Source organism: Dendroctonus ponderosae, unplaced genomic scaffold (genome assembly GCF_020466585.1).
Source record: "Dendroctonus ponderosae isolate FM_Combo_2020 unplaced genomic scaffold, Dpon_F_20191213v2 Dpon_F_20191213_1, whole genome shotgun sequence".
Classification (NCBI taxonomy): domain Eukaryota; kingdom Metazoa; phylum Arthropoda; class Insecta; order Coleoptera; family Curculionidae; genus Dendroctonus; species Dendroctonus ponderosae.
Window position 1 is genome coordinate 23073136 of NW_026017110.1, and position 17981 is coordinate 23091116.

Consider the following 17981-nt stretch of genomic DNA (forward strand, 5'->3'; position numbering starts at 1 on the left):
AGAGTATGTTAATAAATTGTGTAACAATAGTAGGATAATACAGTATATGAAAATTCGCTCTGATAATTCATCTGTGCAAATTGTCAGTTATGTGACATTTAAGTTTTTTTTTACTTTCAATTTATTAACATACTCTTTTTTAGGTTCATTTAGGTTCTTTTGATAACGATAGCAGAAAATAGCTATCTAAACATCAAGGTAATTTTTTCAAATTAATTTCTTTACTAATTGGAATTTTCTCTTACAGCTTGAGCCTAAGTGTGTCGCAGGATAGCCTCTAGGTGATAGTTCTTGATTACTTTTTGATAAATAATTCGTTCTTATTGCGAAATAGGAGCACTATTTATCAATCTGTAATAAAAGACGTGAGGAAATTCTGTCTTTTTTAAAGACAAAAATTTTTGAGGCGAAATACCCAAAAAGAAGTTTGTAAAAAATGAATCCGCCTCAACAATATAGAACTTATCTACAGCTAAATATATTACCTTCACAGACTTTAATTCCTGCTTCAGCCTCATCATAGTATTTTCTGCAACTACCGCTCGCCTCTGCAAGAAACAAATACTTCGAATTGCGAAAATTCTTAGACAAGTGTTGCAAGTTCTTACATAGTTCCTTTCCACTTCATCCTCAGAGCGAGTAAGTTTTTGTCTCGACCGTGTTAATTCGAATGTTAATTCAACGCAGCGGGCACATCTGGATGGCTCTCGTAAATTATCACTTGCACTATCTGTTGGTGAGGGAGTGACTGCGCCGGCATTAGTTCGCACTGGGCCGTCTGTTAGAAAGTCTGGAAGACTTTTACAGTTTCCCACCTAAATACATTTAACGATAAATGTCAGGCAAATATTCGGAATTATAAATGGAAAACCTCTTCCAAAGGAACGGCCCTGCATTCTGCGGCCTTTGGTTTAGGGGCCCTAGGTAGATCCAAAGGGAAAGCATTGCCCATTGATAGCCCCGGTAAATCTAATGGAATTGGTGCAATTGAGGGATCTTCTATGGAGTTTGATCTGAAAATGAAACGTTGGTGTTTTAGCACAATTTGTTACACTAATAAATATGGAGTCAATTTCTATATTGTATTATTGATTTTTCAGATAATCACCTGGAAACACTTGGGCCACTAGGAATGCGTTGGTCTCCATGGGCAAAATCTGGCAAGTTCAAGTCAAAAGTAGGTGCAGATTTATTATTCCTTTCTAAAACATATTAAATCCAATATATAAAATATAAAAGCATCAAGATGCAACTGCGGTAACTTGAATACATACTTTTACAGTATTTTAAAATCAACACAAAAAATTTAATGACCCTGTATAAAATAATTTACAGTTGTTTTTTGTACATTGCGTGCTGGATTTGATTCGGCTTCGGAAAAAATATGTATATCACATTTTTACATTATCTCGAAAACTGCATATCGTTGAGACATTGGCCAGGAATATTTTTTTTTGTGGGTAAATGCAGAGGAGAATAAACCTAGGGATTTTAAAAGTCGGTATACAGGGTATCCAAAAAGTTGTCATTTCGTTCGAGTTCAATGTTTACCTGTGCTCAAAGTGCAAGAACTGATATACAAATGTAATTTTGAAGCTACTTCAACTCTCGGACAAAAGTAGGTTGAATTAAATTATCATATTTTCACCTCTGGAAACACATCTCATAAACAACTAGGAGATTTCATAGAATGTTAAGGTAACAGGTTGGCAAAGACTCTGTAGAGTAATAACTAGATCTCACCCAAAAAACAATGTTCAATGACTAGATGATCCTGTACAAAGTCAGGCAAAGCTGAGTTGAATTCTCCGATTTTCCTGGGCCTTTGAGTGGATCTTTGTGGGCTTTCAGGGGGTGTTACATGCCTAGATCGGCCATCCCTTAAAAGCAAATAGTAAATGTAGTTACTCGCATGGAGAAAATTGGTGAAATAAGTACCTATAAACTTTGGGGCGAGCGCCTTGCGATTGGTAGTTTTTGTTTCCATTCGAGCAATCCCTCAAAAAGTGCCTAAAGGAAAAGGGGTTTTCGTCCCTTCGCGGATTCGAACGTTCCTGTGTTCCTGTAGCCCCTATTCATTCATAAGAACATGGAATAAATCGTTGTCCATAGATAGTTACGAAAAAACCAACCTGATGCATTTGGTTGGGTTTCTAACCTATTGGCGTCAACATTATACACACAATCGTCCCCTAAATCTAACGCAAGACTCCGGGGAGGTCCTCGACTATTTTCTTCCGAGTCTGAGTCGTTATTCTTATCATTGTTACCCGGAACTTTGCCCGACATCCTACTTTAATTCATCAATTACAAACTATTTACTTTTATTTTTGTTGTTTTTGGTGTCTACTGTCTGTGTACTGTCTACAGTTATTTGACAGGAAATTTCTATTCTTCTCTGTACATGATGCCACATTGGGCATTAATAGTACAGCAGTTTTAGTTGAATCAAGTTGAATTTTGTTTCAAAATAAGTTTTTAAATGGTAAATACACTTTATTGAATATTTTTCCAGTTTTACGAACTTAAATTAATTACAAAAATTACTTACTTTGATAAAATTTTTGGCATTTTAAATAATATTAATTGGCCTATCTAAAAATTTTGTAATTCAAAATTAATTTTCAAAAAATTAAAATTAACTTTTTTGGGGAATTTCTTCAAAATGCATACATTTTTCAGTTTTTCCTACAAGGATAATATGGTGATATACAAAACGCTCGTTTTAAAAATAAAATTCAAATGAGGAAATTTAGGTAATTTTTCAGCAAAAAAAATATACATGTTAAGAAATACATGATCGAATGATTACACCTCGATTAAAGTTAGATAACTAGTATCACAATATAAATATCATGTTAAGGGTATCACTATGTGAAGTACAAATTAAACATTTTTGCAAACAAAGCATTCATGTTTAAACGAAAATCAATACATAGACCTACTCACACAGTGGGGATTCAGAAATTGGCTAATAATAGCAAATTAAGAAAAAACTGGACTATTAATCGTAAAAGCAACTTTTAAGCATTATCGAATAAATCAGAAAGCGCACCTTTCGCACAAAATACGGGATTTTTTAAATAAAAATGTCTTATTATCAACGAGAATTTAAAGAATTTATCTAAATCAGTTTAAGTGTGGATATTCTCTATGTTACAACCGCGTTATCACTTTTACTAATTGCAGATAAGTTACAAAGTGCAATCATTTATTATAGTCAGTATTATACACTTAGCAAATTGATTGGTTTCTTGTATCACTTTAAAATTAAATTAATTACTTTATAATGGAATACATATTCAAATCTCTGAAGCAGATGAAATAAGTGATATAATGCAAAAGACCTAACAACCCAGTTAAGAGGACACTGTTTTGTAACTAGCAAAATTTGGTGGAAATGGGTTTTACAATCCACAATTACGGTGACGAATAATAAACGCGAATAACAATCCATACACAACGAAAATTCGTCAACGGCTCATTTAAAAGTAGTGGATTTTCAGTGACTTTTTGTCAATCTCGATATGATAAATCATAAAATTAACACATAAATCATGTTAAATGTATAAAACATTGTAAATTAAATTATTGAAATTTGGTAATTTTCAGTATTTTGATACAGTTGAAATTTAGTTACAGTAATATACTGAAGATTTACATAAACGATCATTTTATGTAATGACATAATAGATAGTTTATTAAGTATTAAATTCTTAAGTCCCAAGTCCTAAAAAAAATTACAACCGTCTTAAGTCATGTAGTTTTCAGATCTGTTTGAAGATTCCAGTGTGCTCACTCCTGTTACGTAATATTCACATATAATCAAATATCACCATAAACATATATTTTCAGTTGTTCACATATGTATTATCGTCAAAGATTTTTACTAACAAGTTCTTCAATTGCTTATTAACAGCTTTTGATATTTGCTTTCAATAGTAATTGTTTATTTGTCATTTCACAAGCAAATACTTATTGCTAGATTGGACTCTGCAACGTATGTATGCAGATAAAGCACTTGAGGGAAGTATTATATTGCTGTCACATAAATAGTAACTGTGTTTCTAGAATGTTTGCAATTTTGGTTTGAAAAACTAAATCGGGATTTCAGTGGAATGTGCCATGTTTGTCAGTAAAATTCAACTTATAGTTTATAGCGTTATTGTCATCCTACCAAAACTGATTGCCTTTCTAAAAACACAGGTTTTTATCAAAATTATGAGCTTGTTTGTTTTATCGAGAAGCAACATTTATTCGCACCATTTAAAACTACTAACTAGGCCCTAGGAAATTAAGAGAGCATGCTCACGATTTTTCACCCTTTTTGCTCTTCTTCGAAAACGTGAACAACTTGCGCCGCTTTTTTTTCACCTCGCCATCTTCAATTAGTGAGGAGTCGGTTGAGCAAATATCATCCTCGATAGAAATTGCCTTTTTCGGCAAACAAGCTTTTTCAGGAATGGCGGCAGGACGCGCTTTGGCTGATTCCAAATTGCCCTCTGAAGCCGCAGATTTTGCTAAAGAGATCTCTTCCACGTTCATCTCCTGAGTCAAAGACCTGGTAAAAGATTTTCCTGGTCCGATAGGTTTTACATTAATATTGGATTGACTAGCTGATTTGGTGTGATTCGATATCAGATTGGAATTAGTTCTACTGGCAGTTTCTTGAGGAAAAGGCCTAGATGAAACAGTATGATGTAAATCGATTTAAAGTTAAAGTACATATCAAATAAAAATACTTACGTGCCACCTATTTGGAAACTGAAATCATTTGACTTGGATTCATTATTGGCATTCTCATCTTGTTTCCCGTTTTCACTTCCGGATGTTTCATCTTCGTTTAGGGATGCCATGTGATGAAGGGGCATTTCTGAGTAGGAAGAAGGGGCTGCAAAAATGCAATTAAATTAAACTTAATCAAAAGTGGAAGAAATTGTGGAACCGTTATTGAATATCGACAGATCATATTGCAAGTGCGGAAAGAAAGCAGTTTCTGCTTATAGATCTATGTTTTTAAAAACACCAATGTCAAGTGCACATAAAAGTATGTATGTGGTTGCATGTATTCATGTAAAGGTCCAAAATATTAAGTAAAACCGGGTAATTTTTTGTAGTGCTTTTTCCGAACGACCTACATTTAAAAAGCATGTTAAATGCATATTTTGCGATCAGCTAGCAAGCTGAAGTCAAGTGTATACTTAAAGCACATCTATAATCCGTCATTGCAGACACTATATTTTACAATCAGCACTATCGCTAAAGAACACTACTACTACTACTTGTATGCAACAAAGTATACATATGCATCCAAACAATTCTAATCCAATTGACCTAATAAACCCCTGCTTGGCTTTGTTTTCACTCCTTATAGAGCTGACCAATAAAAATGCACTTTATACAGATCCGATTTATTAAAACGATTCATTTAAAACAGAAAATTAAAACGGAATAGCGTTGCGGTACGACTGACACTAACTTATTTAAACAAATGTTTTATTGTGCGCTAACGGTTGAATATCCTGTTAATTGGTAAACACAATGTTGCTATTGTCAATAATTGAACAATTTGATAAATTAACTATTAATAGTCAATTGTACATGCATTCCCGATGTAGAATTCCATCTGATAACCAATGCAGATTTACAGATTTACAAAAAAAAGCAATATTTTCTTCCAAATATGGCCTCGATTAGTTATTGCCATGTATTTGAACTAAAATGGAAGTAATTTCAACGTGCACATGTTCGTATTTGGTAAATAAAACCATTACATTTTAAAGCCAAAAGGGTTAACGTTTAAATAGTCGTAAAAAATCGCGATAAAATTTGTTGTAGAGAAGTAGGAATGACAAAATTGAAACCAAGCATACAGTAACTATTGTATTTGTTCATCTAAATACAACTGGGAACATTACTACACAAACTAGGATATTAATTAAAAATATAGCGCATTGGAAAAACAATGTTTAGATATTTAAATTTAGAAATGTTTTCCGGGCTTTGAAGCCGTGGTCTATCGGATTTTCTTTTTGATTTTCTTCGATGAGGCAGTGGGCGAAGTGATCTCCCGTGCTTTCCGACTAATCACTTCGCCCACTGCCTCATCGCCTTTGAAAATGTCCACCGCAGTTGTGGACGAAACGTCAGGAAAAAATTCCGATAGACCACGGCTTCAAAGCCCGGAAAACATTTCTAAATKTAATTTAACCGGCCGTGAAAGCCTTCATAGTCTGATAATGTTTAGATACATGTACATAAATAAAACATAAAAATAATAATGACCAAAATGCAAGTTACAGAGCGTCAAAAAAATAACCCGAAGAACTTGAAGGGTTTGGCATGCAATATATCCTTAAAGGGTTTTTAGAAGATTCACCATAAGGATTAGAACGCAAATGAATCCCAACTTTTAATTACGTTGCGAGCAAAGTGATAATTAGATATTTTTACTCTCTTATCACAGCAGTATTTTCCATCGGACTCGATTAAGGAGTGTTTTCGTCTACTTATTTCAGATGCGTTCCACACTATCTGAATTTTTTTAATTGGCCACAGTTTGCTTAAACCTGTTTGTAAACTAGCTGAACGCGGAATGTTGTTTAGACTTGAAAATATTTTCTTTATTTGGCCAAAATAGTGCTATCAAACATAAGCATAGCAGTAAGCTTGTTCGAGCTGGGATTGAAATGCGTTTTATTCATTCGTTTCAGTCATGATTTAATAACAATAATAAAATACAAATTAGTGAGTAAAAAGAGAAATTTGCAATACAATTAACAATTTTAAAAATGTGCAGGTTTTGTGTAAATTAGTGAAAAGCTTAGTTTTGGTCCATTCGTTTTCAGTTAAAACATTGCGAAATTAATTAAATACTTAATAGAGTAAATTGGCGATTTAGATAAGAAATTGACAGTGCCTATTTACGAAATATTCGTGGTAAACATTGTTACTAGTGCAAAGGATAAAATTGTACAATGTACTTGAATGAATTGCTATTGGGGCAATTAGAGGTCGCGAGTTTACTACATAAATGTAGCTCAAATAAGCCAAAATAAACCTAAGTGTTCGGGTTTTTGTCATATTCGGGCAGAATGAGTACATTTTCCTTCAGTGATTTTCCTGGTTGTGTAAGGGAGCAAGCAAGACATGCAACACATTCAAGCAGCACTTGGTATACGATAATTTGTAACTCGGCTCGTAAATAAAACCTTAGCAAATTGATATAAGCCGAATATTTAATTTAGAAAGCAACGCCAAGTTTATCTCGCTAATTAATTTTTAACAACATCTCAGGTGAATCAGAAATCAGAATCAGATTATTAACATCTAGTACTGGCCCAGATGTAAATATAACGCAAAAGCATAAGCTAAAAATATAAAAGGGCTATTGAAGGCTATTTATGTACATTAAAAATATCCGACAATATAATTTATACAAATAGCTCTACCTCGCAGTGTTATAGTAGTCATTTGATTTTTCTTTTGAATGTAACTACAGATAATCAGATCACACGATGTCCTTAATTGGCAGATCTCTATTTTCAGTTACCTTACTACTATTTACTATGAAATGCAGAAGTTGCAACTTAAGTTAGTTTTGATAACCATTATATAGAGATTCCATGTTAGTGTATTAATAGGAAATAAAGTTACAAGTGCAACAGACTGGTTATTTTTATCACAGCCAAAGTCTACTTTACAATATAAGACTGGCGACCATAAAAGCAACGGTTTGATAGAATCTGGTAATGTTTCCAAGCAGTTAACAACTAAAACAAGTATCGCTTAAGCATGCGGAATAGTTCAATTGAACAGGCAAGGTAATAAAACTTAAAGCAAACCTTAAAATCTGGTAGGATAGAGGAGTTGGGATTACTTAATAAAATACAAGTGCTTATGTACAACTTGATTAACCACGTGAAGAGTAACTGTGTAGTTGCTTGATTAGACCGGAATATTTAGCTTTAATATAAAAAATTACGTTATTTATTTTTGCAACAGCTACTTTTCACTTGGCCCATAAGTACAACTCAAACAAATCAAATGTGTATTATTCCGACTCTTCCTCAAATGATGCCTGCTTACCTAGTCCGTAGACTGATCCCGCATCGTCATTCATGTCGAGATCATCCACGCTATTCATGCGAACTGAAATAGAAATTTTTTATATATGATTATCCACTCGTTATTCCAAACTTTCTTCATGCGAGTTTGTTTCACTAATGCTAGTTTTTTATATTGCAAATATGTGGGCTCCGCCCATAAGAATTATGCTTTTAAGCTTAAGACAATTAGCGGCGCCAGCCCCTCAACTTCTCGTTTCAAATCTCCGTGTAATCGGTAAGTACAACACGCCAATCATATTGGACACAACAAGGAAACACATATTTTCAACTCCTTGCTGGTGTTTATAATAAATTATCATCACAAACAATTAAAACTAAATTTTGAAATTATGCAGGTAAACGTATCTTTGGTTCGTTGGTACTTTGGTAAATATCCGGTACAAATGGCAAATAACATTGTCACTTACCGCTGAATCCATTAAATCTATCATGTTTCTTATACAATGTATTTTCTAATGTCTGCAGGCCGATGTTAACAGTTATAGGGAAACCACACATCAGCTCGATTTGGCGCCAGCGATGCGATTTTTCTTGCAGCTCGTACGTCACCTCGTTTAAAGCACTGCGTGCCTCCACTATGGCTCTATCCACATCGTCTATGGCTTTGCCATGAGTAGAAACAAAGGCACCAATTAAACTAGATCTTTTCTTCCTCAATTTCTCACACTGAAATGATGCTTATAAAAAAGTGGTGAACAATAAATATGTTTCATGGGGACTTACAGCCTCTCTGGCCTGTTGGAGCTGTTTTTCTGCGGACATCTTTTTTTTGTCATAGCTTTTCTGTTCCAATTCGTAAGTTAATTGGAGCCACTGTTGTAAACCAGGCGGCGCTAGATAGCAAGTGTTCTTAAAGGCAGCCTGTGTCAACTCAAGCTGTGTCTTTAGAGACTAAAAAAATGGGTTTCTAGATTCCCATCAAGGAGGAATAACAGGTTAATCAGTACCTTGATTTCTTCCTTGTAATGCGTAACATCACTTTCAGAGTATGCACTAGTTAAGCTGGTCATATCGCCTTTGGAGTCCTGTAGCATCTTTTCTAAATTTTGTTTCTCTGATTTGGCGGCATCTTCTGCTTGTTTGGCTTCCTCCAACTGCTTCTGTAGTTTTTCCAAGGCCTGTTCAGAGTTTTGCAGACTGTCCATGTCGCGATTCATGCGATTCATGTGGGTTTTGAATTTTTTGTTTTGCTGATAACCCACCCAACCGCCGAATAGCACAACAACAGCCGATATAATTAATGTGATGTCTTTCCACGTTATTCCATCTGCAGACAAAATATTCACGTTGTTCAAATTGGTTATGCATGGTAAAATGTTAGGTATTTATAGTTATAGCCATCTGATTTTCAAAAAGTTCACTGAAATGAAACAAACAAATATTTGAAACCACTTTGCAACGCTAGTAAGTTGTTAAATAAAATGAAAACTGTACCAATAAGCATAATGTCAAGCCACTAAAGTATGGAAATTGAAATGGGAGATTAATAGCATTTGATTATTGTTGTCGACCTGTCCGCTTTTAATTAGGAATGAATCACGTTACCTTTTGGTGGTCCGAATAGAACAACGTCCATGGCCTTGAGAGAGATTTTCTGCTTGTGAATGGGATCTTTTATACCCAATATGCCCAAGTAGTTGGCATTATTTACCGCCAATCTGCAAATTAGGTATATAAAAATATTTTGGGTATGTAAAATCAATCAGCTGGGAATCCAAATAAAATAAGACCGAATTTTTAAATTAACCGAAACAAGCAAACACGTTTTATTAGTGGTACGAATTTCTTTAGTAGGTTTCCAACATTATATCATCGTCAGCTGAAGAAGGAAGAGTATCGTCACTAATTGAACGGCTACGAAAAATAGTTTGGTCCAACCTTGCTTAGATAAATGTTATCTTGTAATCAATAATATAGCAGTATTATGTTAAATACCGCTAATGCATTTAAAGAGACGGTTCAATCATTGGGTATTGCTAAAAACAAGGAAAGCATGTAAGATTATAAAAAAATAGTTTCTAAGGTTTTTTTCAGCATTTATACAGTTGAATAGAACACATTCATTTTTCAATAACATTGCTAAATTAACCGAGGTTGAAATATGTTCTTGAGGGAATAAATCAGCACTTAACACTGCTCCCAATAAGTAATCTATTCAAATATGCAACCTAGTCACATTATAACAGATACCCGTTTCGTTTAAACCACTTTGACATGGCAGCACAATATTTTAATAATTGCATGTCTGGAAAATTGGCTACATGTTTATCGCTTTTTTAACAAATTGTATTATGCAAACTAATACTGGTGTCATTTGCTACCTAGTCGATTTTATGTAAAGAATCGAAACACAATCAGCCGTTGGAGATATTTGTAACGCTTCCCAAGAGATTCTTAAATTGCTTAGATTATTTCTTTTTCATTCCTAGTTATGCAAGCCAAAATTTGGCATTTAGGTATTTTTGCAGAAATTAGTGATGTTGGAAATTCACTTTCGAGGGACCTTTACAGAGAAAATAGCGTTCCATAAGAGGAAAACGTTTCGATTTTGAATTCATTTCATGCAATTTTTGAAGTTGCTTCTATAGGCTCAAGTTTGCCAATAACTTTGTTTCTTTCCTTGAAACGGCAACGAATTGCTGATCAATTTAAGCTGGCAAAACGAGGAATTTCAAAAGAATCAGACATTTTGAATCATTTCCGAAATTTAAGCTTTTTGGCGGCTTCCTAGTCAAAAGTTGATGAATGACTCGTCCTTATAGGTTTGAGTTCGATCCCAATAGTTTTGTTACGATATGTAGGAATTTTAAGCAATAGGTTTGTGAAAATTTTTACTACCTCAAAATGCATTGACTAATATTAACGTTGCAAAATCATCAAGAACGATGACTGAAGTAAGAATATATCCTGTTTATTAACGCGAATTGAGATAAAATAATGATAAAGCGAGCGGTTATTACAGAAAGGGGTTGACTGGGATGGACCTAAATACTAATTTTTGAAAAAGCCACACAATAAAAGAACTAATTAGCAAAAACACATGGTTATTCAGGTAAATACTTAGGGGTCAGATCAGTTGCTTTTCATGATTTAATGGCAAGATGTAGTAGATTTGTTCTATATCTAAAAGCCCTTTCTTTCTTGGGGCAGTAAGGAGTAGGTAATAATTATGGCAGTAAAAAGTGGCATTTTCAAGTAAAACATTTAAAATACCCTGCATTTGATAACTTGCAAGCTTACCTGGGGAGATTTGCTCCCTTAACTTTGTTCAATAAAAAGTTAGGTGCATACTGTGGTAAATGAACATTATTGATCAGCCAGTCAGTGGTTTGTTCGACAGTCCAATTGTGCACTTCTGATTTCAGCCATGCTTCCCAGAGCTCTTTTACAGAGATATGCATATCATTATTTTGATGGAATGCCTTTTGTCGTTTTTCTGTTCCCGAGTGATATTTCAGCTCTTCTTTTAAAAACTAAATGTAAAAAAATAGATCGTTAGAATCGAGCGCTGAGTTTTAAAGCAGGTTTGAATTGAACGCCACGTATGTAGGTGGAAAGCAAGTTTGTAAATAGACCGTTTAATAGTGGAATTCAATTAATATCAAGAAACAAGTAATTGGCATTGGAACAAATGTCATCAAATACACATTGTCTATGAGTTTGGCAAAGTAAATATTTATACACCTAGTGGATTTCAAATTATATTGTGCATTTGTAACGTAATAGCTATCAATTAAAATCAGTGAGTTTGCTTTGAAGTAAAATGTTAATGGCAGACTATAAAGTTTTTATTTTATTGGAAACTTTTTGCAATTTGTAGTCTGTTTACTAAGATATATGTGTTAAGCAATAGGTATACGTACATCATCAGACTCTGCATAATCAATGTTTCCATCTTCATCATCATCAAGCTGTTTGTGTAAAGTAATTATTGAATCCAAGCCATGTTTGTCGCTGGCTGCCATTGAGAGGCAAGCAAAATCATCATAACTGCAGCTGTCGAAAGCATGAAGCTGGCCTAAACGAATATTAAATTAGACTTTGTAACATGCCCGTATTACATGCTCGAACTCACTCTCAGTATATACATGAAAATCACTGGATGAGGGGTTTCTTTGAACAGGCGGCGTCTTAGCTCTAGTTTCTTCTGAAAATCCAACATTACTCGCCCAAATACCTCTTTTGTATAAGTTAAGCACAAGCCAAAAAATTAAACTTTTGTAATACATCTTAAGTACAATTACGCAATGCGAATAAGGACTTGTTAAATAATTTTAGCAGAGCATTTTCAAGAACTATTTGTTATTTATTTTAGGATATTATTGACACTGTCCACAATGTCCAAGTCCAACACTACAGAACAAGACATTCCTATTTTCGTTGCAGACTGTCATCCTTCTTGTGGCTACGATGTTGTCAAGTTTTGCAACATTAGTTAAATTTTGGAAATATTACGTCCAAAATTATTCGCGAGCAACGTCACAGCCTAGGACATTTATGCTCTGTTTCCTAATGTTTACTAGCTTGCGTGTCACATCAAGTATATAAACCTTTGAATATAAAACTAAGTTAGTTTTATATTCAAAGATATAAACAGTGTAACCGTAACCTGTAACTAACGTTTCCATGTTTTCAGCACAAATTACAGAGTAAACCTCTGTGATCTGTGGTCAACACTATTGGTTTGTTTTGATTGATAAAAGTGATATAGTGATAAACAGCAAAAATGTCTTATATGTTAGCTCATTTGCACAATGGATGGCAAGTCGACCAGGCCATTTTGTCCGAAGAAGATCGAGTAGTAGTAAGTCCTAGTTTAAAATACATTATATGACATTTAATATACATTATATACCTAAAACCATTTCCTTCCAGGTCATTCGCTTTGGCCATGATTGGGACCCTTCTTGCATGAAGATGGACGAAGTGGTCTACAGCATTGCAGAGAAAGTGAAGAACTTTGCTGTGATATATCTGGTTGATATAACTGAGGTTCCAGATTTTAACAAAATGTAAGTTCAATGTTTGAATGTACGTAACACATGTAGCTAACAGTTATTTGATCTAAGGTACGAGTTATATGACCCCTGCACGGTGATGTTCTTCTTCAGAAACAAGCACATTATGATTGATTTGGGAACTGGCAATAACAACAAAATTAATTGGCCCCTTGAGGACAAACAGGAAATGATTGATATCGTTGAAACTGTTTATAGGGGAGCGAGAAAAGGCCGAGGACTGGTAGTATCCCCGAAAGACTACTCAACAAAGTACCGATATTGAATTGTTAATGTATTCGTTGCTTGAATTTTTAATGTATTTGTTGCACTTTGAGATACTTTGGTGAATCCTTCATCTTGATGTATATATGTGATACTTCGGGCAAAAGAAAGCTACTGATCATTTGTAGTCCAATTTATTAAGGAAATTAAAGTACGTACATTAATGGATCTTACTCGTCATTATCAATAGCAGACGTGTTACCTATGTTCGGGCTCCAAACGAACCAATTCCCTTGAACCAAACGAGTGTTTAACTGCGAATACAAGCTTTCATTAGAAAACATCAAGTTAGCACATGTGAACTTACCTGGATCAATATTTAGCATATTAAACACCATTAAGGAATTTCCTTTTTTATCGCCTCCCATTGCAACTGTAAATCGGGAGTCTGGACACAATTCCAAACATTGGATATTGCCAATATTAAAATCTCGTTCGTTCACCAACCTTCAGAGAAAAATGGTATAGTGTTTGGTAATTATGAGTAACATTGGACAAAAATATTCTCAAGTGTTTAAAACACATACTTGGGCATATTTTCATCCGAAAAGTCCCATGTTTTTAATGTTTCTGTCGAGGCTGTGACTAATAAGCCAGGACATTGACTACTAATATCTAATCCTGTAACTTCTTTTGTATGCGCTTCGAAAGACCACAATTTTCCTTAAACAAAAAAAGGTTTTTGCGTCATGCTGCAAACAGGAGAACCGTTTCTTACCTTTGCGACAATCAAAACACTCCACATAACCCGTACTGGTGCCAGCTAAAAACATGAAAGGCTGTAAAGAGTTCCACATTAATCTTTCAGCCTCTCCCTGTAAATTCCATGTCTGATGTTGATCTGGAGTTCTACAGTCAAAGACACGCGCTGTTTTGTCACAACCGCCTTTAAAGAGTTAGAAATTAGAAAATTGGTGGAAAATTCCAGTTGCAAGCCAAACTACCAGCTAAAAGGGTTTGCCCTTCAAACTTGTGCCAGTCCAAGCATTGCACTTTTTCTTCGAATGAATTTATAACTGTAGTTGGTTGACGAGTGTCCAAATCCCACAGGCGGATCGTGTGATCCACTGAACCACTTGCCAATACATGTTGAAAGCTGCTGTTCCACGCTGGGAATGATTTTAAAAATCAATGGTATTAATTTCATATTTTTCGATAAATGCCAATCAAAAAGATATATTCAGAGTGCGTTTTAAGTTAAAATCCGTTATAATTGGTTTCTCTCACCTAAAGCAAGCACAGCATCAGTGTGTCCTATATGTGCTCGGTTTTTCCTAACGCTGGCAATTTGTCCGAGTTTATACGCTGGGCGCGGAGAATTCATTATATCCAGATCCCAAACCTATACAAAAAAGATGATTTAAAACATTACGTATACATTTTCATAATATATACACCTCAATAACGGGGGACATCGAACCAACAGCGCAATAATTGCCATTAGGTCTATGTGCTTCAAAACTGAGCCATTCCAAACACAATGGAAATGCATTGAGTAGGATGTCATGATGAACGTAAAATGATTCTTCTAATTCGTTGTACACTGATTAACAAAATTTAAAATGTAATTACTAATTGTTAGAATTTTGATGAATTTCACCGTGCACTTCCAATACACTGGCATCTCCCATCACATGACCAACCAGAAGCAAATTGTCAGTTGGTTTAATTACATCATCTTCACGGTCTGAGTCATCGGACTCAAACAAGAATGCTGTTGTTGTATCAGTTCCTACAGGCAAATCCGCCAACGAGGCAATTCCAAGTACTCCAGCAGTGTCGTCGTCATCTAGGGAAAAATGATGCACAAATAGATTTGCTTTAATAATGCTTGGAATCAATTAGTACTTTGATCATAGTTATCAAAATTGAATTCGTCTGCAGCAGAACTGCTTTCTCCCATCATAACACCCTCTCTATTCTTATTTTCCTCAGATTTGGCAACACTAAAAAATTTTGAAAATATGTTAGTGATAACAACACGGAGTTAACAGCTTGACTGTAACGTACTTAAATCCCTTCTTGGTGTCTTTGATAATTTCAAGCAATTCTTCCTTAGATAGCTTTACCTGAAAAAAAAACGCGCCAGATGTTTATGCATAGGTTCAACAGCGATATAGATTAAGTATTACACAGTCAAATTTGGCCTAACTTTGGAACTGGATAAATTCTGATAGCTTAAAACGATTTGGTTTCTGGTTGATACGTCATCTAGTCCCCGTTCTTTTCTGATAGCCAATGTTTTAATAAAAATGATATCAGGGAAATTTTCTACAGACTGGCAAATAAAAAAAGGCAAAATTTTGCAAAGTTCGGCAAGCTCCTGGTTGGACAAAAAACAGTTTTTTGGGTTCGAACCACAAAAGTTTAAAGATATACCAAAAAACTCAACTCAGCCATCTTAATAGATMAGACTATTTACAGGATCGTCTCTTAAAATCAACTTTTTRGACTWGCAGCGATAACTTTTCTGCACTTGGTCCGATTTCAATGATCTAAACCTCATGTTGAATCTAAAACTGCATARACATTTACAGACAAAAATTCAATGCACGAAGTTGCATACAAAGTGGGCCATAGCCGAATTGCCTCCGAAATCTGTGACTGACCGCTTTTCAACTAAAGTGAAGTTTACTTTCGAATGCTTCGTTCGTTCATGTAACCTGTTATATATTTTTTTTCTTTAGTCGCTTGTGAAGTTTTAGCTTCAACATGAGCCCTAAATTTGAAAACCAGTTTATGAGAAAAAAATTATCAGTACAAGGCCAAAACGTTGATTTTTTGAGACCACTCAGTAAATAAACAAGATGAGCCTAAAATTCAAAATGCTTGTGGTGTTGAAGTACCAAAAAATCGATTTATCCGTTCACGTTCATCAATGTTCCCACCCTCCACCCTCTAGAGACTTTATCTGAATAACAACTTTTTCGTAATAATCGAAAAAGATTGCACTAAATAATGCTACAAACAGAAATCAATTCGATCTAATCGAATTTATCAAGTTTCAAAGTTAGTCTAAATTTGTCAGTGTAAAGTTGATTTTATACAGCAGTATATTTAGAAAAAATCTAGTTTTTCTTATCTTGAATAGATACAGAGTGTCGTTAAAAACGGATGTTTTTAATAGGTAACTTGGACGATTATTAAAACCGCTCTGCAGTTTGCAAGAAAAATATTATGCAAACCAATTATTAATATAGTCTCTTCTGGCCAAATTTCAAATATTTGTGTCTAACACTGCGGAGAAAACAAAAAAAAACACGAATTTACATCCTTAAAACGAAATAACGAAAAGACTAGTCAATTTTCGCTCAAATTTAAAACGAAAAGTAATTTAAATTGAAAAATAAAATACACTACCGATATTTTATTCTGTTCGAAGAGTTATTTTCTGCGCGGCAACTTTTATAAAACACGCTGTGTACACTGTACAATTGTGAATATTTTCAAAATAAGAGTGATTAGCACCTTCACAATATGACGATGAGAATCTTGAAACAAACAATACGAGTAATAGTAAACTTACTTTACTCTATCAGTGGGACACCCTGTACAGTTAGGTAATTCTCAAGCAAAGAAAATATTTCAGGTATTGAAAAAATGGTAGCAGAGATTTGAAAATTAAGAGTGAATAGTTTCTTTTCTTTTTAATGCTGATAAACCCTAGGAAAAATGCTGCCATTATTCAAAAACCTGCCAGGTCATATCATTAATTCTGAAGGCAAGTGTAGAAATTGATAAGAAAAAGAGCAATAAAGTTGATGTGCAGAAATAGCACACACCAGCCGAAATACATTGAAGATGTATGATTGAATGTCTTGTACAGAACGCACACATTTCTTACAAATCAGGATCATGCTAAAGCTCTAAATGCACCATTAAGTAAATGGAGTAAAAATTGACTGTTTCTAGAAATTAATTAATAATTTAAGGGAGAGCGATATTATCTAAAATTTGTTCTTAAATTATTAGTACAAAGGGACCATATTGTTGCTGAAAATAGTCGGTTAAAAAAAAGAAAATAATTTTCCAAACAAGACCGAACAGTAGTATTTTAAATGCATGTTACGTATGGCAGAAGAAAATTAAAACTGTAATAGAATCTTACTTTTTCTGGATTAGCTCTTGCCACACCACGTTTTACCCATTTAATGCATGGTACAAAATTAATATTAGAACCTTCTAATTCCTCCATTGTGCGTTTGGACGATTGTCTTACTATCTGGAGAATTTATGTATGTGTCTGCTACGAGTCTAATTGTAATTGAATTCGAAATTTATAACAGGAATAATCCAAATTCCAATAAATTAACTGAAAGTAGAATTAAAAAGATTTTTTCAAAGGAATGTGGTTAGGAATTGTCTAGGAATGTTGTAGAATACTGTCAAGGTGTAACTCAAGTGAAGCGTTTTTCATCACTTCAAGCACAAAAAAAGTATTAAATTAAATATTAACAAAAACAATCTAGACATATTTCTATTCAGTTAGCATAGGAATATTCCAATGCAAACATTATTGCCAAATAACAGAAAGTCTATTTGGAAGGAAAGAAAATGAAAAACTAATACC

At 34.2% G+C, this 17981-nt stretch overlaps 4 protein-coding genes across 5 annotated transcripts in view; 1 reads left to right on the forward strand and 3 right to left on the reverse strand.

Moving 5' to 3' along the window:
- LOC109542713 (endosome-associated-trafficking regulator 1) overlaps positions 1 to 2463 on the reverse strand; it is a 4050-nt gene extending 1587 nt beyond the window's left edge. Inside the window, exons 1-7 of one of the 2 annotated variants that reach the window (XM_048670634.1) lie at positions 2133 to 2463; positions 1939 to 2071; positions 1744 to 1880; positions 1109 to 1157; positions 872 to 1013; positions 609 to 815; positions 486 to 548 (exon numbers count right to left, since the gene is read on the reverse strand). In XM_048670634.1, the coding sequence (XP_048526591.1) occupies positions 486 to 548; positions 609 to 815; positions 872 to 1013; positions 1109 to 1157; positions 1744 to 1880; positions 1939 to 2071; positions 2133 to 2289 (888 nt within the window). In that variant the 5' untranslated portion in view covers positions 2290 to 2463. Of the gene's footprint in view, positions 1 to 485; positions 549 to 608; positions 816 to 871; positions 1014 to 1108; positions 1203 to 1743; positions 1881 to 1938; positions 2072 to 2132 lie in introns of both variants that reach the window. The other variant, XM_048670633.1, reaches the window with a different exon arrangement.
- A 430-nt stretch (positions 2464 to 2893) lies between these two features.
- LOC109542703 (stromal interaction molecule homolog) lies at positions 2894 to 12507 on the reverse strand. Its single transcript, XM_019912041.2, has 10 exons — positions 12205 to 12507; positions 11993 to 12147; positions 11370 to 11602; positions 9675 to 9787; positions 9077 to 9396; positions 8853 to 9020; positions 8537 to 8795; positions 8089 to 8151; positions 4747 to 4891; positions 2894 to 4681 (listed from the first exon to the last, which is right to left on the reverse strand). Exons 1-10 carry the CDS (start codon positions 12356 to 12358, stop codon positions 4309 to 4311), a joined length of 1983 nt encoding a protein of 660 aa, XP_019767600.2. The 5' UTR covers positions 12359 to 12507; the 3' UTR covers positions 2894 to 4308.
- A 184-nt stretch (positions 12508 to 12691) lies between these two features.
- LOC109542733 (thioredoxin-like protein 4A) lies at positions 12692 to 13579 on the forward strand. The gene is made up of 3 exons (XM_019912076.2): positions 12692 to 12933; positions 13005 to 13141; positions 13199 to 13579. The coding sequence occupies exons 1-3, from the start codon at positions 12856 to 12858 to the stop codon at positions 13410 to 13412; spliced, it is 429 nt and encodes a 142-aa protein (XP_019767635.1). The 5' UTR covers positions 12692 to 12855; the 3' UTR covers positions 13413 to 13579.
- On the reverse strand, positions 13530 to 17838 carry LOC109543253 (periodic tryptophan protein 1 homolog). Its single transcript, XM_019912873.2, has 11 exons — positions 17520 to 17838; positions 15422 to 15480; positions 15260 to 15357; positions 15012 to 15200; positions 14809 to 14954; positions 14639 to 14753; positions 14356 to 14520; positions 14130 to 14297; positions 13939 to 14074; positions 13719 to 13858; positions 13530 to 13665 (listed from the first exon to the last, which is right to left on the reverse strand). The coding sequence occupies exons 1-11, from the start codon at positions 17604 to 17606 to the stop codon at positions 13610 to 13612; spliced, it is 1359 nt and encodes a 452-aa protein (XP_019768432.2). The 5' UTR covers positions 17607 to 17838; the 3' UTR covers positions 13530 to 13609.
- Positions 17839 to 17981: the final 143 nt, after the last annotated feature.

Bases quoted from the DNA above. Each gene is read 5' to 3' on its own strand.
- LOC109542703 (XM_019912041.2), bottom strand. From the start codon at position 12,358: ATGTATTACAAAAGTTTAATTTTTTGGCTTGTGCTTAACTTATACAAA. The intron at 9,397-9,674 runs GTAACGTGATTC...TTTTGTCTGCAG, and splicing joins TCTATTCGGACCACCAAAAG to ATGGAATAACGTGGAAAGAC. The intron at 4,682-4,746 runs GTAAGTATTTTT...TGTTTCATCTAG, and splicing joins AGTTTCCAAATAGGTGGCAC to GCCTTTTCCTCAAGAAACTG.
- LOC109542733 (XM_019912076.2), top strand. From the start codon at position 12,856: ATGTCTTATATGTTAGCTCATTTGCACAATGGATGGCAAGTCGACCAG. The intron at 12,934-13,004 runs GTAAGTCCTAGT...ATTTCCTTCCAG, and splicing joins CCGAAGAAGATCGAGTAGTA to GTCATTCGCTTTGGCCATGA. The intron at 13,142-13,198 runs GTAAGTTCAATG...ATTTGATCTAAG, and splicing joins GTTCCAGATTTTAACAAAAT to GTACGAGTTATATGACCCCT.
- LOC109543253 (XM_019912873.2), bottom strand. From the start codon at position 17,606: ATGGAGGAATTAGAAGGTTCTAATATTAATTTTGTACCATGCATTAAA. The intron at 14,075-14,129 runs GTAAGAAACGGT...TTTTTGTTTAAG, and splicing joins GTGTTTTGATTGTCGCAAAG to GAAAATTGTGGTCTTTCGAA. The intron at 13,666-13,718 runs GTAAGTTCACAT...TTGTATTCGCAG, and splicing joins TATGCTAAATATTGATCCAG to TTAAACACTCGTTTGGTTCA.